This window comes from Moschus berezovskii, chromosome 6 (genome assembly GCF_049115385.1).
Source record: "Moschus berezovskii isolate FMDL1 chromosome 6, NW_MosBer_1.0, whole genome shotgun sequence".
Classification (NCBI taxonomy): Eukaryota; Metazoa; Chordata; class Mammalia; order Artiodactyla; family Moschidae; genus Moschus; species Moschus berezovskii.
The window spans coordinates 47,982,658-48,010,471 of record NC_142465.1 but is presented as its reverse complement, the minus strand read 5'-3'; the positions used below and the strand labels follow the sequence as shown (position 1 = coordinate 48,010,471).

At 38.8% G+C, this 27,814-nt stretch overlaps 1 protein-coding gene across 2 annotated transcripts in view; it reads right to left on the bottom strand.

Moving 5' to 3' along the window:
- Positions 1-2,539: 2,539 nt before the first annotated feature.
- Positions 2,540-27,814, bottom strand: part of LOC129536989 (uncharacterized) — a 101,987-nt gene continuing 76,712 nt past the window's right edge. For both annotated transcript variants that reach the window (XM_088836990.1, XM_088836991.1), the window contains exon 3: positions 2,540-2,637. Coding sequence is in view for 1 of the 2 variants with exons in the window: in XM_088836991.1 (XP_088693117.1) it covers positions 2,582-2,637 (56 nt within the window). In the remaining variant the exon portion in view is untranslated. The remainder of the gene's footprint in view (positions 2,638-27,814) is intronic.

Sequence of the window (27,814 nt, the reverse complement as noted above, 5' to 3'; positions counted from 1 at the left end):
CCCTGCATCCTTCCCTCTGGCAACCATAGGCTCATTCTCTAAGTCTGTGAATCTCTTTCTGTTTTGTGAGTAAGTTCATTTGTATCATTTCTTTTTAGATCCCACATGTAAAGGATGTCATATGATATTTCTTCTTTTCTGTCTGATTTAAGTCACTCAGTATGACAATCTCCAGGCCCATCCATATTGCTGCAAATGGCATTATTTTGTTCTTTTTTTGTGGCTGAGTAATATTCCATTGTATATATCTACTGCATCTTCTTTATCCATTCTTCTGTTGTTGGACATTAAGTTGTTTCCATGTCTTGGCTATTGTAAACAGAAGATAGCACTTTTATTTTTGCATTCATATTTCTTTGGTTATATAATATTCAAATTACATCATTTCAGTAACAAGTACAACTATATGAACAACTTAGAAAAGCTCAACTGAGTCTTGGTAAGCGTACCACTCAACTGGGAGAGAGGACACATAGCGTATACTAGAGAATAGCTTCCCTAGCCTGAGTCTTCAGCACTGTAGGCTTCAGTGGGTAAGTTTTACTGACAGAACAGAAATACTTGGTTAATCTGACATATAGGTAAACAGAAAATGGGTTTAAGAAAATCTACCAGATTTAAGCAAGTGAGTTGACAGATCAATTTCATGCAAGCCAAACTTTGTGCATGCCCTGAATTATGTCTTCACTTTTGGATGTCACAACTTTTAAAAAACTGACAAACTCATACAGTGGTTTACAAACTGTCCTTTAGAGTTCTGTGGTTCCATGGCAATTACCTCAGCAATGCTTATGCAGAAAAAGTCATTAGTTTTGTTTTTCTATTTCGCATGGATTTCTTTTTTTCTTTTCTAGCAGCTCCATAGCTTAAAAGAAAGGGAGTGAAAGTTGGAAATCCTGACTGAATGGGTACTCACTTACAGGAAGTCAATCAGATATGAGTATACTGGACAATACGCATGGAAGACAGCTGTTTCCTCCCCTTCATGCACAAAACCCTGATTTTGTAATAGCAACAATGTCCCCAATGTAGCAGGCCCTAACAAAGAGGTAAAGACTTGCCAGCTACAGAGACCCAGGGCTTAGACCCCATCCTGCTTGATCCTACCTCAAGAAAATCTTACAGTTCTCAGTCATTTCTCTAAGTTTTCACTTCCTATTTAATTGGCCTTTATAAGAGCCAAATAAGGTTGACAGGCAAATGAACAAATATTGACAAGGTATATGGTATCATAAAGAGGCTTTGTTTCATTTTAGTTATTTAAGTTGATTCATGGATTGCCTCACAGGTTGATTCACATTTACATGTCTCGAGGGAGACTACTTTCTCTAGTTTCCGTGGAAGACAGGTTACCGGCCTGCGTTGCTCAGTTGCTAAGTCATGTACAGTTCTCTGTCTGCTGAGCACAGCACGGACTGCAGCACAACAGGCCTCCCTGTCCCTTACTATCTTCTGGAGTTTGCCCAAGTTCATGTCCACTGAGTCAGTGATGCCATCCAACCATCTCATCCTCTGTCTCCCTCTTTTCCTTTTGCTGCCCTCAATCTTTCCCAGCATCAGGGTCTTTTCTAGTGAGTCGGCTTTTCCCCATCAGATGGTCAAAGTACTGGAGCTTCAGCTTCAGCATCAGTCCTTCCAATGAATATTCAGGGTTGATTTTCCTTTAGAATTGACTGACTACCAGCCTTATCAGCCTCAATGTCATGATGCAATGAATGTACTTGTTTAGTTCTCCTGAGAAAAATTTCTCTTTGTAAATATGAGCTTAGAATATTGCTCTACCTACCTTCAAAATATTTTTAAGCTTGAATGATAATGTGCTATTGAAGAAAAATCTTATTTGATCTGATTTTTTAAAAATTAGAAGCTCTATTTTATGATTTAGGTATACATAATCTTAGACTGCAATCATTTTATTAATTTGGACTGTGTTGAGAAAATAATTGTTGGTATTAAAAAAGCCTGCCTAATTTATTCTCTGAATTGTGAACAGATAAATTTAATTATCAACCTTTTAAACTTTCCTTTGGAAATATCCTTTCCAAACTTCAAATCGTAAAAGTCAAGACAGATGTTTTGACTAATCTAAATGCAATGATCAGTAGGCACAAAATAAAGAATAGTTTAACATGACATTCCAGATAAATTTGAGAAGATATAGAAATGTAGCAAAAAGAAAATACCTACCTCAACTCTATCACTGGAAGGCATGGCTGGAACAGGAATCAGCAATGATGCCAAATAGGAAACATGAAAGTCATTTACTGCCAAGCACAGTGTCACAGAAGTGGAAACTAGGGCTCAGAAAGATTGAGTGGTCAGATCATATTCTTTATTATTGGTGGGAGTCTAAATCCAGTTTTCCTTACCTCCAGTCTTGTGTTATTAATCATTGTTGTTTTCCATTAAATCACAGTGTGGATGATCACATCTGTTATGGCCATTTTTATGTTGGATATAATGACTAATTTAATTGGTCAGTCATCATTATTCTGGTGATCAAATGATTAAGAAGCTTTCCCTTCTGTTTCATTCACTTCTGATGGATAAACTTCAACCTTGTCATAGCTTCCCTGGCTTTTCAACTTGATTTTGTGAGCATAAATTCATCAACCTTCCCAGTTTTCCATTTCAACCCTGGGGAAAAAAAATCAAGAGGTCTTAATCTAGTATGTGGAGCTTCCCAGATGGGGGAGTGGTAAAGAATCCACCTGCAAATGCAGAACAGTCCAGAGACAGGGGTCGATCTCTAAGTGGGGAAGATCCCCTGGAGTAGGAAATGGCAACTTGCTCTGATATTATTGCCTGGAAAACTCCATGGACAGAGAAACCTGGCGGGCTACAGTCCATAAGATCTCAAAGAGTCAGACAGAACTGAGCAAATAAGCATGCACGCAATCTACTATGTAGAGTTGTATAAATTAATCCAAAAATGAGTCTATCTCAGATTTGCAAAGCACTTCACAGATGAAGTACTATATATCTCAACACTGTGAGATATTATTCCCACTTTACAGATAAGAGATATGAATTGTCCAACTGAGTTGCAGAGCCAGACTAGAAACAAGTTCTTCTATCTACAAATCCAGTGCTCTTTCCACATTTTGACTATTGCAAATCACTTAAGAAAATATTTACCTTCTACTATAATCAATTCAGTCCCTCAATCATGTCCGACTCTGCGACTCCATGGACTGGAGCCCGCCAGTCTTCTCTCTCCATGGAATTTTCTAGGCAAGAATACTGGAGTGGGTTGCCATTTCCTACTCCAGGGGATTTCCTACTCCAGGCACTGTAGTCCGCCAGGCTTCTCTGTCCATGGGATTTCCCAGGCAAGAATATTGGAGTGAATTGTCATTTCCTTCACCAGGTGATCTTCCCAACCCAGGGACTGAACCCAGGTCTTCTGCATTGCAAGCAGATCCTTTACTGTGTGATCCACTAGGGAAGCCCTGTTATTATTGTAATACTTGAAAAACAAAAACAAAACACAAACCTTCACTAGGAAGGTTTAAACATTTGTAGTAGAATGTACTAATTCACAAAAAAATATATTTACTAAGCACTTACTACTCACAACAAGCTGTTAGTTTTGAGGAGACAAACCTATTTCTGGGACTCGTATATAAGCTATAAACACTAATGTGGAGTGTCATTTTAAAAGAAAATTCACCAGTTAGTAATAGCCTATACATGCCTGAGTTTCGTTAAATTAAAGCCCAAATTAAAGACTCAAAAACACTTAGAAATCTTTCCAGTCACCTGCTTCAATAGCCACCTCTTCATGATAAGGAAACCTAGAAAAGAGAGGTTAACTGCCTTGCTAAGCATCACTTCACCAGTTAGTGTCAAAGCGAGATGATTGTTTTAGAAAAGTTTAAAGGTTCAGGACACGATGAGACTTATTTGAAACTTTAACATCCAGGACCTAATAACAGTTTTACTTGTCTACAGCAAGTGAACATAAAATACACAGGAAGCTTCTAGTTTCTTTTTCAATAATGTGGCAATTCCCTGGTCTACAATTGTGCAGAGATGACTAATTGGTTTACATATAACAGTTATCAGTAATGGAAATCACCTGACATAATAATCAGGCAGAGTTGGATCATTTACATTTCAACTGGTTTGTCGTCGTTGTTTTCTACAAAACTGAAAAGTACCCGTGGAGTGATACAGCATCCCTCTCCCTCAAAACTCATGTTATCACTTTCAACTGTTATGTAGGATACTTTGAGCTGGAAATTTTAAAAGGTGTTATTTCTACAACATATCAGCATAACAGAAACAAAACACCTTAAGTCAATGAGCATGGAGTTATATAGAATCAATGGAATGTAGATAAATGAGACGGAGAAGGCAATGGCAAGCCACTCCAGTATTATTGCCTAGAAAATCCCATGGATGGAGGAGCCTGGTAGGCTGCAGTCCGTGGGGTCGCTAAGGGTCGGACACGACTGAGCGACTTCACTTTCACTTTTCACTTTCCACTTTCACACATTGGAGAAGGAAATGGCAACCCACTCCAGTGTTCTTGCCTGGAGAATCCCAGGGACGGGGGAGCCTGGTGGGCTGCCGTCTGTGGGGTCACACAGAGTCGGACACGACTGAAGTGACTTAGCAGCAGCAGCAGCAGATAAATGAGATGTGGTCAGTAAAGTGAGTGCTTCGTTATCAGTCCATTTTATTTGTATCAGAGAGCTTCCTCCTAATTCAAAGCAATGTTAACTGTCTGTCAGTAACTTCCAATGAAAGAAATGAAGAAATCCATTAATGAGCACTGCTTGTCAAATTGGAATCTATATTCTTTTAAATCGGTGGAACACTGTAGGCATAGAACCCAAACATAAACAATGGTCTTAGCAACTGGGTATCCATTCACCTTCAGTTCAGTTCAGTTCAGTTCAGTTCAGTCGAGTTCAGTTCAGTTCAGTCGCTCAGTCCTGTCTGACTCTTTGCGACCCCATGAATCACAGCACGCCAGGCCTCCCTGTCTATCACCAACTCCCGGAGTTCACTCAAACTCACCTCCATCGAGTTGGTGATGCCATCCAGCCATCTCATTCTCTGTCGTCCCCTTCTCCTGCCCCCAATCCCTCCCAGCGTCAGAGTCTTTTCCAGTGAGTCAACTCGTCGCATGAGGTGGCCAAAGTATTGGAGTTTCAGCCTTAGCATCAGTCCTTCCAATGAACACCCAGGACTGATCTCCTTTAAAATGGACTGGTTGGATCTCCTTGCAGTCCAAGTGACTCTCAAGAGTCTTCTCCAACACCACAGTTCAAAAGCATCCATTCACCTTACTGAATGGCAAATAACAAAGGCAGGCAAATAGATAAGAAATACTGGCCCACTTAATTGCTCTCTAAAATACCTGTCTCAACATATCCTGCAAAGTATGTACAAGAGGATAAATGGAAAATGAGGCAAAGGAGGAAATCAGGTACAGAAGGACCTATGATGATGTCATCTCCATTTTAGCTGTAGCATCAGATTGGCCTCAGCTTACTTCATCTATTCTGGGCATCAGGCTCCTACTGCAAATGCTAACTGGGTCCACTACGTTTAGATATTTCATCTAATTGAAAATTTTTGAGGATCTGCTTGCAAAAGCACTAATTTAAAAGAATAAAATCTCCTCTATGGAGGTTTCAGGCATAAATATACACACGAACATTCAGTCGCTCAATCGTGTCCAACTCTTTGCCATCCCATGGATTGTAGTTTCTGTCTGTTGAATTCTCCAGGCAAGAATACTGGAGTGGGTTGCCATTCCCTTCTCCAGGGGATTTTCCTGACCCAGGGATCAAACCCGGGTCTCCCACATTGCAAGCAGATTCTTTACCATCTGAGCCACCAGGAAAGCCCAGTGAATTATAAATTAAGTAATAAGAATAAATATTCATAGCAAATTAAAAATAATCCCATTTCACAAGCATCAGTAAAACACAATAAAACCAAGTTATAAATAGAGATTCTTTATCCTTCATGTTAAAGTATAATTTTCAAAAAGTAAAATCATGACTCACGCAAATATAAAATTAACACATGTAAAAGATTTTCTTTAACTCTTTAACTAACAAGAAAGTCAGTAAGATAAGTTCAAAAAGAATTTAAGACCTGAGTTATCTATGGGAAATTTAACAAAGACATATAGAATGAGATTCCTGGGTTAAGATGTAAGCTGGTAATGACCAATAGGCCATAAATCTCTGGGGTTATCTTTTCTAGCAGACTCCATCACTATTCCTACTTGACAAAGTCTCTGAGTTAGTAAGCCATGTCACTGCAGTCTGGGCCTTTAATCAGTACTAAATATTGCTATGAGCTAAGTACCTTCCCTACACAATCCTTGCGTGGCATTGGCCCCTGCTTTATAAAAGGTGGAAGAGTGTCTACCTTTTTTTTTGTCTGGCCTTATTTCCAAGTTTTGGGTAAATTTTCTAGCATGTCATGTTATTACTTACTTCTCTAGAACAATAATCTAGGTGAGTCCAAAACAGTTCAAGGATCAGGATGAAAATTCTAATTGACCAAGAGAGTTGTTGATTCTTGTTCTATGTTTGCTTTATTTAGTACTCAGTTATCAAAAGTGCAATAACTTTCAAACCCAACTATATAAATTCCATAAATATATTTTCTATTGCCCTAGGTTTTCTGTTTCTATTTAATTTTGTACAAATCTATGGAATTAAGGGAGTAATGGAGATGTGCATGTCATATGTGAATATTCTCTGTTAAAACTTCCTGAAAAGTGTCTGAGAGTGACTTCTATAATTATATTTAGGGTAACCCTAGAGCTCTCATTAGCTTCAGATAGTGGGACAAAAACAGTGTCTTTTGAGCTAACCTCTAAATGAAAGATTTACTGAAAACCCAACTCCTCTTGTGGTTATTCCTTGCCTTTTCACTTTATATTTGTGCTTCCCTCTCTATTTCTTTGCTTTTTTCCAAGTACAACCTGATAACATCTGACAACTTTTCTAGAATTTTGATCGTTACGTTTTTGATAGCCTATAATATATAAATCATTTTAAAATGAAAGATAATGAGTGTGATTAAATGATATTATAACTTCATCTGAAATCCCTTCTCATCCTCCAAATCAAAGACTAGTGGGAATTTGAAAAACAATGAGTTGAGAGAATCATCCTTTTACATAAATTTGTATTTGAATCTCTGGTTATTCCTTTGTCATAGTTTTTCTGGAAATGGAATTAGAGTTTCAAAGGTTACAAACTCTGGAGTCAGACCTAGGATTTTGTTCCCTCTACCCTTCCACTTTTTATCCAGACTTTGTGGTGATCCACACAGTAAAAGGCTCTGGCATTGTCAATAAAGCAGAAGTAGATGTTTTTCTGGAACTCTCTTGCTTTTGGATGATCCAGTGGATGTTGGCAATTTGATCTCTGATTCCTCTGCCTTTTCTAAATCCAGCTTGAACATCTGGAAGTTCATAGTTCATGTACTGTTGAAGCCTGGCTTGGAAAATTTTGAGCATTACTTTGCTAGCATGTGAGATGCATACAATTGTGTGGCAGTTTGAACATTCTTTGGCATTGCCTTTCTTTGGGATTGGAATGAAGACTGACCTTTTCCAGTCCTGTGGCCACTGCTGAGTTTTCCAAATTTGCTGGCATGTTGATTACAGCACTTTCACAGCATCATCTTTTAGGATTTGAAATAGTTCAACTGGAATTCCATCACCTCCACTAGCTTTGTCCAAGGTGATTCTTCCTAAGGCCCACTTGACTTCACATTCCAGGATGTCTGGTTCTAGGTTGGTGATCACACCATCATGATTATCTGGGTCGTGAAGATCTTTTTTATGTAGTTCTTCTGTGTATTCTTGCTGTCTTTCTTAATATCTTCTGCTTTTGTTAGATCCATACAATTTCTGTCCTTTATTGTGACCATCTTTGCATGAAATATTCCCTTGGTATCTCTAATTTTCTTGAAGAGATCTCTAGACTTTCCCATTCTATTGTTTTCCTCTATTTCTTTGCATTGATCACTGAGGAAGGCTTTCTTATATCTCCTTGCTCTTCTTTGGAACTCTGTATTCAAATGAGTATATCTTTCCTTTTCTTCTTTGCCTTTAGCTCCTCTTCTTTTCTTAGCTATTTAGAAGGCCTCCTCAGACAACCATCTTACCTTTTTGGATTTCTTTTTCTTGTGGATGGTCTTGAGCCTGGACTCCTGTACAATGTCATGAACCTCCGATCATAGTTCTTCAGGCACTGTCTATCATGCCTAATCACTTGAATCTATTTGTCACTTCTACTGTATAATCATAAGGGATTTTATTTAGGTCATATCTGAATAGTCTAGTGGTTTTCCCTACTTTCTTCAATTTAAGTCTGAATTTGGCAATAAGGAGTTCATGATCTGAGCCACAATCAGCTCCCGGACTTGTTTTTGCTGACTGTATAGAACTTCTCCATCTTTGACTGCAAAGAATAAAATCAACATGATTTCAGTACTGACCATCCGGTGATGTCCATGTGTAGAGTCTTCTCTTGTGTTATTGGAAGAGGGTGTTTGCTCCGACCAGTGCCTTCTCTTGGCAAAACTCTATTAGCCTTTGCCCTGCTTCATTCTGTACTCCAAAGCCAAATTTGCCTGTTACTCAAGGTGTTTCTTGACTTCTTACTCTTGCATTCTGGTCCCCTATAATGAAAAGGACATCTTTTTTTGGGGTGTTAGTTCTAGAAGGTCTTGTAGGTCTTCTGAGAACCATTCAACTTCAGCTTCTTCAACATTACTGGTCAGGGCATAGACTTGGATTACTGTGATAATGAATGGTTTGCCTTGGAAATCAACAGAGATCATTCTGTCATTTTTGAGATTGCATCCAAATACTGTATTTCGGACTCTTCTGTTAACTATGGTGGCTACTCCATTTCTTCTAAGGGATTTTTGCCCACAGTAGTAGATATAATGGTCATCTGAATTAAATTCACCCATTCCAGTCCTTTTTAGTTCTCTGGTTCCTAAAATGTTTATGTTCACTCTTGCCATCTCCTGTTTGACTACTTCCAATTTGCCTTGATTCATGGACTTAACATTCCAGGTTCCTATGCAATATTGTTCTCTATAGCATCGGACTTTACTTCCATCACCAGTTGCATCCATGACTGGGTATTGTTTTTTCTTTGGCTCCATCTCTTCTTTCTTTCTGGAGTTATTTCTCCACTGATCTCCAGTAGCATATTGGGCACCTACCGACCTGGGGAGTTCATCTTTCAGTGTCCTATCTTTTCGCCTTTTCATACTGTTCATGGGGTTCTCAAGGCAAGAATACTGAAGTGGTTTGCCATTACCTTCTCCAGTGGACCACATTTAGTCAGTCAGGAAACAACAGTTAAAACTGGACATGGAACAACAGACTGGTTCCAAATAGGGAAAGGGCTATGTCAAGGCTGTGTGTTGTCACCCTGCTTATTTAACTTATTTGCAGAGTATATCATGAGAAACACTGGGCTGGATGAAACACAATCTGGAATCAAGTTTGCCAGGAAGAATATCAATAACCTTAGATATGCAGATGATACCACCCTTACTGCAGAAAGTAAAGAAGAACTAAAGCGCCTCTTGTTGAAAGGGAAAGAGGAGAGTGAAAAAGTTGGCTTAAAGCTCAACATTCAGAAAACTAAGATCATGGCATCGGGTTCCATCACTTCATGGCAAATAGGTGGGGAAACAGCGAAAACAGTGACAGACTTTATTTTGGGGGAGCTCCCAAATCCCTGCAGATGGTGACTGCAGCCATGAAATTAAAAGATGCTTGCTCTTTGGAAGAAAAGTTATGACCAACCTAGATAGTGTATTAAAAAGCAGAGACATTACTTTTCCAACAAAGGTCCATCTAGTCAAGGCTATGGTTTTTCCAGTAGTCATGTATGGATATGAGAGTTGGACTCAAATAAAGAAAGCTAAGCACTGAAGAACTGATGCTTTTGAACTGTGATGTTGGAGAAGACTCTTGAGAATCCCTTGGACTGTAAGGAGATCCAACCAGTCCATCCTAAAGGAAATCAGTCCTGGGTGTTCATTGGAAGGACTGATATTGAAGCTGAAACTCCAATCCTTTGGCCACCTGATGTGAAGAACTGACTCATTGGAAAAGACCCTGATGCTGGGAAAGATTGAGGGCAGGAGGAGAAAGAGACGACAGAGGATGAGATGGTTGGATGGCATCACTGACTCAATGGACATGAGTTTGGGTAAACTCTGGGAGTTGGTGATGGACAGGGAGGCCTGGCGTGCTGCTGCTGTCCTTGGGGTCGCAAACAGTCAGACACAATTGAGCTACTGAACTGAACCGACTGACCTTTCCACTTCCTACTGGCCTGTGACCTTGGTAACTAAGGCCTAAGTTTGCTCATCTTTAATGTGGGCATCATATTATAGAGGTGAGAGATAATACATTTAAAAAATTAGCTCAGATTTACAGCTCAAAAAAGTGGTAGTGATGAAAAGAACACCTCACCGCTACCCCACTTCCTCATGCATTCTACTTAAAGGTCATTTCTTCATAGTGGTCTTCCTCGCCCATCTCCTTCATCCCAGGTATTCCCTACCAGAGTCCTTTGTTTGTTTCTTTTATAGTCTTTTTTCTTTTTACAGTTTGTAGCTATTTATTTCGGAGAAGGCAATGGCAAGCCACTCCAGTACTCTTGCCTAGAAAATCCCATGGATGGAGGAGCCTGGTAGGCTGCAGTCCGTGGGGTCGCTAAGGGTCGGACACGACTGAGCAACTTCACTTTCACTTTTCACACATTGGAGAAGGAAATGGCAACCCACTCCAGTGTTCTTGCCTGGAGAATCCCAGGGATGGGGGAGCCTGGTGGGCTTCCGTCTGTGGGGTCACACAGAGTCGGACACGACTGAAGTAACTTAGCAGCAGCAGCAGCAGCAGCTATTTATTTATCTTTTCTATCTTGACCTCAGGATTGAAAGTTTCAGGAAGCAGGGGTAATGTGTATCTCATTCACCACTATGTATCCAGAATGTAGCCCAGTGCCTGCATAGAGTAAACATTTAGAAAATACTTAATAATATATTAATCTAAGCCCCATATAGGGCAGCATTACCCAACATTGGGCTTATCATAAAAAATGTAGAAATCTGTATTTTTTCCTTCAGTCCTTGCAACTGTCAGGGAATTGAGATTTTATCCAGAATCCAGTGATTTCTGGATGCATAAATTTTCTTTTAGTCACGTGCCAAAGGTACAGTATATAAGGGTATGCTGCTGCTGAGGCTAAGTCATGTCAGTCGTGCCCAACTCTGTGTGACCCCATAGACGGCAGCCCACCAGGCTCCTCCATCCATGGGATTCTCCAGGCAAGAGTACTAGAGTGGGTTGCCATTGCCTTCTCCATATAAGGATATGGGATATTTTAAAATACTGTATAATTGTGAACATTAAAAGGCACAGATTCATACAACAATAACAACAAAAATTAATTAAAAATAAGTAGAAGAAATAAATAAACATTTTCCCAAAGACATCCAAATGACCAGCAGGTACATGAAAAGATGCTCAATATCACTAATCACCAGGGAAATATAAATTAAATCACAGTGAAAGTATAGGTGTTTGATGTTCTAATGAGATCTAAAAATAAACAAAATGCTATAACAGTCAAAAAATTAAAATTAGAAAAACCACAATAAGATACCACCTCATACATATTAAATAATTATCATCAAGAAGACAATTGATAACAACTGTCAGCAAGGATATGGAGAAAAGGGAAAGCATATACACTGTTAGTGGAAATGTAAATTGGTCCAGTCACTATGGAAAACAATATGGAAATTCCTTAAAATATTAAAAGCAGATCTACCATTTGACCCATCAATGCTACTTCTGGGTAGATATCTAAAGGAAATGAAAACAAGATATTGAAGTAATATATGCATTCCCATGTTTATTGCAGCATTAATCACAATAGCCAGGATATGGAAACAACCTAAGTGCCCACCAACAGATGACTGATTAAGAAGTTGTGGTGTATAGACACAATCAAATATTGTTCAGTCATGACAAAGAAGGATATGCTGTCATTTGTGAAAACCTGGGTGAACCTTGAGGACATTATGCTAAGTGAGGTAAATCATACAGAAAGATAAGTACTATATGATTCACTCTTTATGTAGAATCTAAAAAATCAAACTCATAGGAACAGAGTAAAATGGTGGTTACCAGGGATGTTAGGGAAGGAATGGAATCAGATATATTTTGTTTAAAGGTACAAACTTGCAGTGAGTAGTTTTAGAGATCTAATAACTCTCATTATGGTGAATATAGACAAAAATATTGTATTATAATCATCAAACTTGCTAAAAGACTAGAATTTAATTTGTCTAGCCATCCATAAGAAATGATAGTTAGAGTGATAGAGGTGCTAATTATCGATAAAATAACAATCATACTACAATATATAAATGTATTAAGATTAGCATGTTGTATCCTTTAAATTTAAACAATGTTATATGCCAAATATTTTTCTATTTAAAAATGTACAAATGTTCATTTTGTATTACATATCTAAATACAAATGGAACTTTAACTTATGGGAATTCTGAAATGAAAGAGATTTGTAAAGGTAACCAGTCCTTAACCATATAAAATGCTTTTCTTCCCAAAGTAATGACAGATTAGATCTCTAGATGTATAAATTATAGGCATCCATCATCCCCACTTGTCACCCAGCATTTAGATATCCTCCTCTGCTTCTCTGTTTCATTTTACATAACTCAAGCCTTTAGCAAACTCAAAGAAAAAGCATCAATATAGAAAATCCATATGTGCTTATTTGAAACACATACTGTAGTAAACGTCCTGGGTGTGGTGCTGATGGAGCTTAGTTTTGAAAAACATTTACTTATTCAAATGACATTTCACAGAATTGCTTCACAAGTCTACAAATCTAAACATCTGCCCTCACTATTTACTCTTATTCAGGCTTCTTGGAATTTCAGCTCAGGTTTTATCAAAATAAAACTAAGCAGACCTTCTGTTTTCATCATTTCTATCTAATAAGAAATATTCTTGTTATTTCTGCAATCTAATTATTTTAAATAGTCAAACTCAGAGGCTCAAGATCAAGCTTAAGTTCAAAACCAATGGGAAAGAAACTGTCTTCCAAACTGAAGGTAAAGGGGCTTCAATAATGGCCTTGAGTTCTGGATTGAAGAAGAGCACTGAATTTCAAAATGCAAAAATTCAGAATGGACTCTTCCAAGGCTAGTAGACTTGAGACCAATCATAAGAATTCAAATAGAAATTATTCTATATGCATTAATTTATCCTTTTATTTTCTAAGCTATTTTTGTTAAACTACACGAAGGAACTGTGTTTTATACTTTTGTTTCATTTGGTTACTTTTTGTGTTTAACATGTTTTTCCATTTAAAAAATTACAACAAAGAGCCAAAAAGAGACAAAGAACACACATTACGACATGAAACCATTTCAGACATAACTACTGCCTTATGTGGTTCCATATAAATTAAAACAACACATAGGACAGATGGTACAGAAGTTTCACATGGGCATTTTAAAACTTAGGAATATGGTTGAATCTCATGTGATTCTGTTGATAAAATCAGAAAGACACAGAGTCTTAAAAGTAAATATTAGCCACTATGTGGCCTTGGCCTTAGAAATTTGAACCTAGAGAAAATCATCTAGCAGGTGGAAAAACAATACTCTTCAAAGTCCATTCAAAAATCATTTTGTTTCATCAGATTCATCTACATTGTGAAAGAAAGAAGGCTTGGTGTGACCAGAAAGTTTTAGATTGAAAGAATTAAGAGACATGGATTCTAGGCCAAACCCTATTATTTCCAAGAAATTATAGTCCCACCTCTCCAGACCTCTGTTTTTTATCTGTAAATTGAAGGAATGAAATTAATTCATGGGCTTCCCAGGTGATACTAGTGGTAAAGAACCCACCCACTAGTGGCAAAGAGATGGAAGAGGTATGGGTTCAACCCCTGGGTTGGGAAGATCCCATGGAGAAAGGTCTGGCAACCCATTCCTATCCTTGCCTGGAGAATCCCATGGACAGAGGAGTCTGGTGGGTTACAGTCCATGGGGTCATGAAGAGTTGGACACTGAAGCGACTTAGCATGCATGCACACATACTTAGTACAGCTAGATATACTTAGTAGAGCTCTAGATGCCAGCTCTAATAGTCTAGAGGTCAGTGTTCCCTGTGATCATGATAATGTTCAAAGTATCTCACCTGCCTTAATACAGAAAACCCTTAATGAATACCCATCTTCCCATCGAAGACTACTTTTTAAAAAGGGATCCTACTGGATGGGAATTAAGGGCACTAATCGTAGACTTCTGTCTTCACAGTTTTGTCTAGGTGTGGGTTTTCTTTGCCCTTACATGCCACAGTAGCATAACGGCTTTGAGTTCAAGTTGACCTGAACAGAAATGTTAACTTTGCCACTAACTAGTTTATGACCATCTTGAGCAAGTCATTTAATTTCCCTGAGATTTAGTTTCCTCATCAATAAAATAAGCATGTTAATACTACCTTTATCATAGGCTTTGGAAGATTAAATGAGATGACCCTCAAAAATCATTGGTAAGGGACCTGACATGTGTTCAGTGATTTTTGTTGACTCTCTCTTCCCATTTTGACATGTCCTATGGATTTGTGTGAATGTGGGGCAGGGGTTTTGGCTTACACTTGAAGGTGAGCAAGGATTAGTATAATAGACTGAAAGGGAGTGAGATTGGGGGAGGGGCAATTGTTAAATGTCAAATTTAAGTTTCAAAAATAAAATCTGCAGAATAATCATTTTAAAAGAAATTTTTAAAGCTAAATTTAGAGCTGCTAAGGGAACTCTTGTCTCTGTTTAGCAAATTGCTAACTAAATGAAAGTTCAGAATTAGAAGATTCCCAAATTATGACTCAGTAAGGTTGAAATTTGGATTATTTCATTAAAAACATGTTCTGGAAATGAAAGGAAATATACCACTATATTATTAGTGGATATATCTGGATGATAAAAGTATAGGTAATATTTGTTTGCTCCTTTATATATATTTCATTTATTTTCCAAGTTATTGTGTTCTATAATAAAGGTTTTAATTTATTTCACAATCAGAAAATTAATCACTATAATATATGCAATAATCAGAGGAAAAAGGATACAGATCTTTCATGGATATGTTTTTCACATTGCTTCAATTCTCTTGAAGCTGTTTAATATTTGCACTTTTTTTCTTGTTAATGATATAATTATTTAATCCTCCTCTGAGTCTGTAGCATCAAAGTCACTGCCTCAAAGGCTGTGAAATTCTGAGATGATTTCATACCTCAAACACTCTCACAGAAACACAGTAGAAAGAGTCAAGTCAGGAATGAGGGGGCAAAGCAGGCAGAAGAAATAAAATTTTTTAAAAATGTTTGCACATTTACTTTCTTACACAGACATACATATATACAAACATATACATAAATACATACATAAATATTCATACACATACACATTGTCCCCATCTTACTTCCTGTTGCTTTTTATCTTGGATAAGGTTTGATTATTGCTAATGATACCCAGCTGTGCCAATTCCTTGTACTGTTTACCCATGCTTTTCTTTCTCTCAGATGTAATTTCTCTTGCCATTTAAATAGCCCTTCAAAATGAGGCCATTCTGACAGGCCCTGATCTAGCATATGGTTGGCAAATATCCAACAAGTTCAGGATGCTTAGCCAGATAATTCAGATACCACAGATGTGGCCTCTGCTTAAATGACCTTAAATGGACTCCAGGGCCTAGAGGCTAAAGGCATGCTAAGAGACCAAATGAGAAGTCACAGTTAATGGGAAAGTGCATTATCCCTCAATCTATTCATCTTGGAATAAGCATATGCTCAGAATTATTAAATACTTCTAAGGAGGGCTGGCCTTATATATTTATTTCTTTTCAGAGTTAGAGAAGAAATTAGAAATCATGTAGTTCAACCACTTCCTTTTCACACAGGAGAAAAATAAAACCAGAGATGCTTAGTATTTCACACAGAGCCATCATGTCTCCTAACACCTTAAGTTGGTTGTCAGTCTTTGGTTGTAAGAAACAGAAGCCTCCCTGGCTATCCCAAGAACAAAGGACTAGCTGGGAGATAGTGGAGATCTCACAGATAAGGCAAAGTCTCAGGTGCCAAGATCAGAAAGTACAAAACCAGGTAGCTACAGTGGTCACAGAAAGTATTCAATGTTTTCACAGAAAGCAATCATAGAACATGAGGAACCAATAAGTCGTCCTAATTCTGGATCAATCCATTAATGAGCCCAAGGACTAGTAAGAAAAAGTCAGATTGGCTCTTGGGTCGCCTATCCATTCCTCAGTGAGACATGTACCTTGATTTATGGTATCAGGAAGTTTTTATTTAATAGGGGAGAGGTAATTCCACAAAAGGAAAGTGTAATACTATTATGCTGCTGTTGCTGCTAAGTCGCTTCAATTGTGTCCGACTCTGTGCGACCCCATAGATGGCAGCCCACCAGGCTCTCCCATCCCTGGGATTCTCCAGGCAAGAACACTGGAGTGGGTTGCCATTTCCTTATGCTATTGCCCAAAAAGGGAGAATGGATGAAAAAAAAACCTCCTATGCCCAGTATGCTTGTCCAGGGCTCATTTTACCACATCCAGCTGTCTCATTTAGGTGTAGAAATCCTTGAGTTCATTAAACATATTCCTTATACTGCTTACAGATTCATATATTTCTCATATATTCCTCTGACTTTGTCCTACTTCCTGTTGACTAGAAAAATACCCCTCAGGGAGGTAATACATTTACAAATTAGAGTTAATTCAACAGAACCTCCAATAAAAGGAGAAAGGGGAAAGCACTGGAGAGCCCTGTGTACTAAAGATGGAGGGGTGAAGAGAGATCAGGAACACCAAAGTCAAACACTGTCCTCTTCATATTTTTGTCTAGTCTTGACCCAACTATAGGGCTTATAACACTTTTCATTTTTGTCCTATTGCCTTTTGCCTAAATCTTCTAATTTGTAAGAATTTACTAAGCAGTTGAAGATCAGTTCTTTTCTACAGGGCCCTTAGTCAGGTGAGCCAATTTTTCTCTCTTCATAATGATCATAGAAAGTTACAGAAAAAAAAATCTTTATCAGTGACTTTCTTTTCCCTCAGATGTACTCAGTTGTCTGACTCTTTGCGACCCCGTGGACTGTAGCCCACCAGGTTTTTCCATCCATGGGATTTCCCAAGCAAGAATACTGGAGTGGATTGTGATTCCCTCCTCTAGGGGATCTTCCTGACCCAGGAATTGAACCTGTGTCTCTGGCTTGGAAGGTGGATTCTTTACCACTGAGCCACCTGGGAAGCCCCTTTCCTTCAGATAGCTCTTGAATAGGAAAAGTAAAAGTTGATTGATATTTTTCAATTTACCAAAAACAGGGCTTGCTTTCCAAAACTTTGCACATGCCAAAAATCTGTAGCAGTGCTAAGATCCAGGATAGAAACTGTACAGATTCAGTTTTCCATTGTTAGGTAATCCTATAGTAATTGGGAGCAGTCTGTCTATTTCACTTTCCTCTATTTTGAAATTTATATTCAACATACAGTTTCTGGAAGGAGGAAAGAACTGACACTGTTTAAAGACCACACATTAACCCTGCACAATGAGTATTTTATTGCCATTTTCTTGAGAGAGAAAGAGACAAAGATTCAAAGTTACTCTGTAACTTGCAAAAGTTTAAATTGAAGAATGAGTCCTGCTCTGGAATTTAAATACATATCTGTTTAAACACAACATGTGTGTTTTTTCCATTATGTCATTGTCCTATCCTTTAAACCTAAACACACAATAAACCTTCAGTGCAGGAGTTGAAAACTGGAAGAGAATTTTCTTATCATAGAATACTGAAAGCATACAGCAAGGCAGTCTATTTAAATCTAACAAAATATCCAACTATCATGCAAGATCTGTGTGTTTTAGATGTGCAATATTTTATCAGTTCACTATATTTTAAGTTTCTTGTTGGAAGGAGGGGGGCACAGTTGTTTGAGTCAACCTTATATCACCAGTGCCAAGTGTGGGAAATGACACAGAGTAAGATTTCAATAAATACTGTTTGAAGGGAAGTTTTTGGGTGCTAAAATTAGTTCATTATTTCACAGATTATTAAGCCTTTATAGTAATTCCTAATCTACAGGTTTCTTTAATCAGTTTGTTAATTCAGTTCAGCTTCTGATACACAGAAATGAATAAAATCCAGTAACTCATGCTGCTATTGTAGAAGTTACATTGTTGTTTTGCTACCATGTTATTGTTTTGCTGATCCTGTTAGACAGTACATACTTTCAGTTCAGTTCAGTTCAGTTCGGTTCAGTCGCTCAGTCGTGTCCGACTCTTTGCGACCCCATGAATCACAGCACGCCAGGCCTCCCTGTCCATCACCAACTCCCGGAGTTCACTCAAACTCATGTCCATCGAGTCGGTGAGGCCATCCAGCCATCTGATTCTCTGTCGTCCCCTTCTCCTCCCGCCCCCAATCCTTCCCAGCAACAGACTCTTTTCCAGTGAGTCAACTCTTCGCATGAGGTGGCCAAAGTATTGGAGTTTCAGCTTTAGCATAAGTCCTTCCAATGAACACCCAGGATCGATCTCCTTTCGAATGGACTGGTTGGATCTCCTTGCAGTACAAGGGACTCTCAAGAGTCTTCTCCAGCACCACAGTTCAAAAGCATCAATTCTTCGGTGATCATCTTTCTTCACAGTCCAACTCTCACATCCATACATGACCACGGGAAAAACCATTGCCTTGACTAGACGGACATTGGCTGGCAAAGTAATGTCTCTGCTTTTTAATATATTATCAAGGTTGGTCATAACTTTCCTTCCAAGGAGTAAACATCTTTTAATTTCCTGGCTGCAGTCACCATCTGCAGTGATTTTGGAGCCCAAAAAAATAAAGTCTGACACTCTTTCCACTATTTCCCCATCTATTTTCCATGAAGTGATGGGACCAGATGCCATGATCTTCATTTTCTGAATGTTGAGCTTCAAGCCAAACTTTTCACTCTCCTCTTTCACTTTCATCAAGAGGCTTTTGAGTTCCTCTTCACTTTCTTCCATAAGGGTTGTGTCATCTGCATATCTGAGGTTATTGATATTTCTCCCAGCAATCTTGATTCCAGCTTGTGCTTCTTCCAGCCCAGCGTTCCTCATGATGTACTCTGCATATAAGTTAAATAAGCAAGGTGACAATATACAACCTTGACATACTCCTTTTTCTATTTGGAACCAGTCTGTTGTTCCGTGTCCAGTTCTAACCGTTGCTTCCTGACTTGCATACAGGTTTCTCAAGAGGCAGGTCAGGTGGTCTGGTATTCCCATCTCTTTCAGAATGTTCCACAGTCTATTGTGATCCACACAGTCAAAGGCTTTGGCATAGTCAATGAAGCAGAAATAGATGTTTTTCTGGAACTCTCTTACTTTCTCCATGATCCAGCGGATGTTGGCAATTTGATCTCTGGTGCCTCTGCCTTTTCTAAAACCTGCTTGAACATCTGGAAGTTAGAGAAATATAAATCAGAGTTACAATTACCTGATACCAGTCAGAATGGCCATCATCTGAAAGTCTATAAATAAATGTTGGAGAGTGTGTGGGGAAATGGATCCTTCCTACACTGTTGGTGGAAATGTAAATTGGTGCAACCACTATGGAGAACAGTATGGAGGCTCCTTAAGAAACTAAAAATAGAGTTACCATATGGTCCAACAATTTCACTCCTGGGCATATATTCAGCGAAATCAATAATTCAAAATGAAACATGCACCCCAACAGAGCCAAGATATGGAAGCAACCTAAATGTACACTGATAGATGAATAGATAAAGAAGATGTGCTCTGTTTGTGTATATATATGTGTGTGTGTGTGTGTGTGTGTGTGTGTAAATATATATAATGGTTGAGTAATGAATTACTCAACCATTTAAAAAAAAACAGAAATAACCTGGGGAAGGTAGAGGGTCAAAGTTGAAAACTCAAAAGGACAGGATGCAGAGAGCTTCTGTGTTGTTGAATACATGGAGGTGCTGACAGAGTGGCATGCCTTGAAAGGGCATGAAAGCTCCACACTCCTTCCTACTTATATTACCCTCTGCTTCTCTTCCATCTGGCTCTTCATGAGTTGTGTCCTTTGTAATAAACTAGTAATCTAGCACACAAACTCCTTTTTTTCCTAAGTTCTGCGAGCCATTCTAGCAAATTATCAAACCTGAGGAGTGGGTTGTGGGAACCTCTGCTTTACAACCAGTCAGAAGCCCAGGTAGCAACCTGGACTTGGCAACTGGCATGTGCAGTGGGATAGCAGTCTTGTGAAACTGAGTCCTTAATTTGCGCGATTTGATGTTACTTACTCAAAAGCCTCTTGATGAAAGTGAAAGAGGAGAGTGAAAAGGTTGGCTTGAAGCTCAACATTCAGAAAACGAAGATCATGGCATCTGGTCCCATCACTTCATGGGAAATAGATGGAAAAACAGTGGACACAGTGTCAGACTTTATTTTGGGGGGCTCCAAAATCACTGCGGATGCTTATTGAAGCCATGAAATTAAAAGACGCTTACTCCTTGGAAGGAAAGTTATGACCAACCTAGACAGCATATTAAAAAGCAGAGATATTACTTTGCCAACCAAGGTCCATCTAGTCAAGGCTATGGTTTTTCCTGTGGTCATGTATGGATGTAAGAGTTGGACTGTGAAGAAAGATGATTGCCGAAGAATGGATGCTTTTGAACTGTGGTGCTGGAGAAGACTCTTGAGAGTCCCTTGGCCTGCAAGGAGATCCAACCAGTCCATTCTAAAGGAGATCAGTCCTGGGTGTTCATTGGAAGGACTGATGCTAAAGCTGAAACTCTTAATACTTTGGCCACCTCATGCGACGAGTTGACTCACTGGAAAAGAGTCTGTTGCTGGGAAGGATTGGGGGCAGGAGGAGAAGGAGATGACAGAGAATGAGATGGCTGGATGGCATCACTGACTCGATGGACATGAGTTTGAGTGAACTCCGGGAGTTGGTGATGGACAGGGAGGCCTGGCGTGCTGTGATTCATGGGGTTGCAAAGAGTCAGACACGACTGAGCGACTGAACTGAACTGAACCTCCAGGCAGATAATACCAGAATTGAGTTGAATTATAAAACATCTGTTATCTGCAGAGAATTGGAGAATTGCTTAGTCTGGGAAAACCCACACACATTGGAGTACAGAAGTATTCAATGAGTGGTAAAGCAGATGAAAACAAGGAGCTTCCCATAATACCTATCAGTTCAGTTCAGTCTCTCAGTCCTGTCTGACTCTTTACGACCCCATGGACTGCAGCACCCCAGGCTTCCCTGTCCATCACCAACTCCCAGAGCTTACTCAAACTCGTGTCCATCGAGTCGGTGATGCCATCCAACCATCTCATCCTCTGTCATCCGCTTCTCCTCCCACCTTCAATCTTTCCCAGCATCAGGGTTTTTTCCAATGTAGTCAGTTCTTTGCATCAGTTGGCCAAAGGATTGCAGTTTCGGCTTCAACATCAGTCCTTCCAATGAATATTCAGGACTGATTTCCTTTAGGATGGACTAGTTGGATCTCCTTGCAGTCCAAGGGACTCTCAAGAGTCTTCTCCAACACCACAGTTCAAAAGTATCAATTCTTCGGTGCTCAGCTTTCTTTATAGTCCAACTCTCACATCCATACATGACCACTGGAAAAACCATAGCTTTGACTAGATGGACTTTTATTGGAAAAGTAATGACTCTGCTTTTTAATATGCTATCTAGGTTGGTCATAACTTGTCTGCCAAGGAGCAAGTACTTTTTAACTTCATGGCTGCAATCAGCATCTGCAGTGACGTTGGAGCCCCCAAAAATAAAGTCTTCCAGTGTTTCCCCATCTATTTGCCATGAAGTGATGGGACCGGATGCTATGATATTAGTTTTCTGAATGTTGAGTTTTAAGCCAGTTTTTTCACTCTTATTTCACTTTCAAGAGGCTGTTTAGTTCTTCTTCGCTTTCTGCCATAAGGGTGATGTTATCTGCATATCTGAGGTTTTCGATATTTTTCCTGGCAATCTTGATTCCAGCTTGTGCTTCATCTAGTCTGGCATTTCACATGATGTACTCTGCATATAAGTTAAATAAGCAGGGTGATAATACGCAGCCTTGATGTACCTATACTCAAGTCATTTTCTCAGAAACTGCTTTTGGAACATCAAACTAAGATAAGAGATACTTAAGTTTTTACTCCATAAGCTTCTGTATAATATTAATTTTTCACAATAATGATATATTTGTGTAGGACTTGTGTCATTCAAAAATATAATTAAAAATTTTCACCCTGGCCAAATGACACCTGTGAATCTGGAATATTGTTTTAGGATTTTAGGTTTTGTCTTTATAAGAGTGTGCAAATGTATGCTCAGTCACTCAGTCATGTTCAACCCTTTGCAACCCCATGGACTGGAACCCACCAGGCTCATCGGTCCATGGGATTTCCCAGGAAAGAATATTGGAGTGGGTTGCCATTTCCTTCTCCAGGGGATCTTCCCAACCCTGTGATCAAAACCATGTCTCCTGTATCAGCAGGTAGATTCTTTACCACTAAGCCATCTGGGAAGCTTTTTCTAAAAGAACTTTGTATTTAATAAATACTTCATGCTTCATATTCTTTTAAATCTCTCAAAGCTTAGGCCCAGAGTTCAACAAATATTTCCAACTCATTCTGCTCTTGGCCTTTCACATTTAGAAACTGATAAAGTAGAATCATAGGAAAAGATTCCTGATGTGGAATTTTGTCAATTTTTAAGTTTACAAAAAGCTGCAATTTATAAACCTGCTATTCCCTCAAACAAAGAGCATTAATGGGATTTATCTATCTTTCATCTTAAAGTATTTGAAGTCTTAAGCACTATAATGCTATAACTAAAGGACATTTAGAAACATTATCTCTTAAAAACTTGTGTTAAACTCCAGAAAGAACATGGGCATGTGCAATGTGCAGAGCTGGATACGTAATCCAGGAACTGATAGGAGGGTAGTCCCAATAACTGATTGAGCTCAGGAAATCCCATTTATTTCTACTGTAAACGGAAAACTATTCTTCCAACAGGAAGTAGGAAGGGAACATAAACCTGGAAACAGAAAAAGCATGGACTAAGAGGAATATGACACCATGAAGAAAAGTTAAGAGTTAAAAATGAAACTGGTCAAGGTATTTCACAGGCAATAGAGAATGTCATTTGAGAGACAAGTATAATCTACATGTAAGTGCCACTGCATGGGTAAACCACATAAACCCCAGTGGTCAATAAATGGATAACTTTCACCACAGCTGATGCTAATGGAAAAATGGAAAAGAGGTATTGATTAAATTATACACAAAATAACCATAAAGTAGTGGGATTATAAGTAACAGGAAGAGTTTTCAGCGAACACTCATGTCAGGACCTGACTGTTCATCAAACACCATGGATCCTTAAAAACTACCATAATAGAATAAATAAATAAATAGAAGTTAGTTGAAACTGTAGCAGGCATCCTACTATGATTAAAGAATTATTCAGCTTGGATCTGTTCAGAAGCAAAAAAGAATAAACACAGCCAGAACAATGGAAAAACCAGAAAGACATGGTTACCAATCTTCGTCCCCATCTTAGTGGGGATGAAGCAGTAATTAAGATCAGAGCTACATATGTTCCTTTATTAATATGGGCTCCATATTAATTCCTTTATTAAGATCAGAAACACATATGTTCCTTTATTAATATGGGCTCCATTATTCTCAGTTGTATCTTTATAGCACCCGAAATCAAAATTGCCCTTTTGATCACTAATGGTAGGAGCTTGAAACACCTGGAAACAAAAAGCAGACAGTAGTCAAGATCTAGTGCTTACGACACTTGATGCTTATTCTTGGTGAATAGCATGATATATAAAATGTTCTTAAACTAGGAATTTAGAGCATGTGCTAAAAGAAAGCAGAAGTTTGGAACAGTGAGAAAGGGACTCAATCCGTCTGTTCAGGTTTAGGAGTGTCATATGTCTGTCATATGTTCAGAATAATAAGCAAAGAATCCTTGCTCTAACTGAAAGTAAAAATAATCTTTCAAATCTGTTGATATATACTTATAAATGAAGTAATTTGAAAAATAGAGAAAGCTTAACATTCTGGTACCTTTCAAGAGACCTCTTTAAGAAGCTTTCGGTCAGCTACTTCAAGGTCAAAGCAAGATGATATAAACCTGTAAAGAGAGCTCTGGAGTCTAACTAGGTGGGGTTTTGTTCCTCCCCTTTGGCCCAATTTAAGTTTTTTTTCCTAGTTACCTCCTCTTTAAGGAAAGGCCCCAACATATGTAAAGACATCCACATTTTCTCAAGTTTCCAATGAGAAACTAAAGGTGCAAAGTGAATAAGTTCTCAAGACTAATAATTCACTGCTTTTCATCTTCCAAAATGTGGATGGGATACAGAATCTTGGTGATTTATTCTCAGTAGCAAAGACCTGTACCTACAAGGTTCATCTGTAAACTAGAAGACCTATAAAACCTAAGGGTGATTTTTTTTTAATTGAGGCATAGCTGATGTACAATATTATACAAGTTTCAGGCATACAACATAGTGATTCAGAATTTTTAAAGATTACGCTCCACTTAAAGTTATTATAAAATATTGGCTATGTTTCCTGTGTAGTACAGTATATCATTATAAGTTTATTTATTTTATATATAGTAGGTGGAATCTCTTAATTGCCTACCCCTGTTGTGTTCCTCACCTCTTCTCTCTCCCACAGGTAACCACTAGATACCCATATGTGTGTGTGTCTGTTTCTATTTTGTTACATTCATTTGTTTATCTTTTAGATTCCACACATAGATGATAACATACAGTATTTGTCTTTCTCTGTCTGACTTATTTCACTAAGTGTAATACCTTATTTCACTAAGTATAAAACCTTCCAGGTCGATACATGTTGTTGCAAATTGCAGAATTTTCATCCTTTTAATGACTTAATAGTATTCCATTGCTCTGTGTGTGTGTGTGTGTGTACGCGCGTGCATGTGCGCATATGCATACATATATATATGCTGCTGTGCTGTGCTTAGTCACTCAGTCACGTCCAGCTCTTTGCAACCCCATGAACTATAGCCCACCAGGCTCCTCTCTCCATAGGGATTCTCCAGGCAAGAATACTGAAGTGGGTTGCCTCCTCCAGGGGATTTTCCCAATCCAGGGATTGAACCCAGGTCTCCCGCATTGCAGGTGGATTCTTTACTGACTGAGCTACCAGGGAAGCCCAAGAATACTGAAGTAGGTAGCCTATCCCATCTCCAGGGGAAATTCACGACCCAGGAATTGAACTGGGGTCTCCTGCATTGCAGGCATATTCTTTACCAGTTGAGCTACCCAGCTCTGTTGTCCCCTTCTCCTCCTGCCTTCAATTTTTCCCAGCATCAGGGTCTTTTTCAATGAGTTGGCTCTTCACATCAGGTGGCCAAAGTATTGGAACTTCAGCATCAGTCCTTCCAGTGAATATTCAGGGTTGGTTTCCTTTAGGATTGACTGGTTTGATCTTCTTGCAGTCCAAGGGATTCTCAAGAGTCTTTTCCAACACCACAATCTGAAATCATCAGTTCTTTGGTGCTCAGCTTTCTTTATGGTCCAACTTTCACATCTGTACGTGACTAATGGAAAAACCATAGCTTTGACTATACAGACCTTTGTTGGCAAAGTGATTGTCTCTGCTTTTTAATATGCTGCCTAGGTTTGTCATAGCTTTTCTTCTGTTGGCTCAGTGGTAAAGAAGTCACTTGCCAATGCAGGAGACATGGGTTATATCCCTGGATTGGGAAGATCCCTGAAGTAGGAAATGGCAATCCACTCCAGGAGTCTTGCCTGGGAAATCCCCTGAACAGAGGAGCCTGGCAGGCTACAGCCCATGGGGTTCCAAAAGAGTCAGACACAACTAAGTAACTAAACAACAACAACAATATGAATATATCACTTCTTCTTTATTCACTCTTCTCTTGATGGACACTTTGGTTGCTTCCTTATCTTGGCTATCGTAAGTAATGATCCTATAAACATGGGGGTATATATATCTACTCAAATTAATGTTTTCATTTTTTTTTCAGATATATTCCCAGGAGTGGAATTGTTGGATCATATGGTAGTTCTATTTTTAGTTTTTTGAGGAATCTCCATACTGCTCTTCATAGTGGCTGCACCAATTTGCATCCCCACCAATAGTGCATGAAGGTTTTTTGCCACATCCTCACTAACACTTGTTATTTTTTGTCTTTTTGATAATAGTCCATTCTGATGGGTGTGAGGTGATATCTTATTTTGGTTTTGATTTGCATTTCTCTGATGATTAATGATGCTGAGCATCTTTTCATGTGCCTGTTGGCTATCTTCATATCTTCTTTTTTTGGTGTTCTTTTTTTTAAAATTAATTTATTTATTTTAATTGGAGGCTAATTACTTTACAATATTGTAGTGGTTTTTGCCATACATTGACATGAATCAGTCATGGGTGTACATGCGTTCTTTTTAAAAAAGTATATATTCAAGTCTTCTGTCCATTTCCAAATCTGGTTGTTTGTTTTCTTGATATGGAGTTGTATGAGCTGTTTTCATGTTTGGATATTAGCCCTTTATTGATCATATCATTTGCAAATATTTTCTCCCATTCAGTAGATTGTCTATTCATTTTGTCAATAGTTCACTGTGAAAAAGTTTTCTGTTTAATTAGGTCCTATTTGTTTATTTTTGCTTTTATTTCCTTTGCTTTAGGAGACAGATCCAAAAAAACACTGCTTTGATTTATGTCAAAGAGTGTTCTGCCTTTTTCCCTCTAGGGGTTTTATGGTTTCCAGTCTTACATTTAGGTCTTCAATTCATTTTGAGTTTATTTTTGTATATGGTGTTACAGAATTTCTAATTTCATTATTTTACATGTAGCTTTTACATTTCTCAGAATCATCTATTGAAGAGGATGCCTTTTCCCATTTGATATTATTGCTTCCTTTGACATAGATTAATTGACCATAAGTGCATGGGTTTATTTCTGGGATCTCTATTCTGTTCACAGACCTATGCATCTGTTTTTGTACCCGTACCATACTGTTTTGATGACTGTAGCTTTGTAGTATAACCTGCAGTCAGGGAGTATGACACCTCCTTCTCTGTTCTTTACTCTTAAGATTGTTTGGACTGGGGTTGGGGCCCAGCATGTCCCAGGGCTGGTGCTGACATGCTAGTGCTGGTCTGCTAGTGCTTGGATGGGTTCTGCCATGGCAGGCTATGGGGCTATGGTTGTCCTGTAGCTGGTATCCATCTGTTGGGCAGGGCCATGTCCAGGAGTGGCTGTGGGCTCAGGGGGTCTTAAGGCAACCTGCCTTCTGGTGGTGAGAACTATGTAACCACCTGGCTAGTTGCTTAACCTGAGGTATCACAGTACTGGTACCTACAGGCTGGTGGTCAGGGTCAGGGTTAAGTCCCAAAGCTAATAATTTAGAGGGAGAATTCAAAATGGTGCTTTATAGCATCAGAATCCATGCAGTAGAATGAGCTTCCAAACATGGCTCCCACCATTGTCTGCATCCCTAGTGTGAGATCCAGTTGCCTTCTGCCTCTCTGGGAGACTCTCAATAGGTAGGTATGACCCAGGCTCCTTTCAAATTACTGCTTCTGTTCTGGGTCCTGGAGTATGTGAGAGTTTGTGTGCACCCTTAAGAGTGGAGTCTCTATTTCATACAGCCCTCTGGGT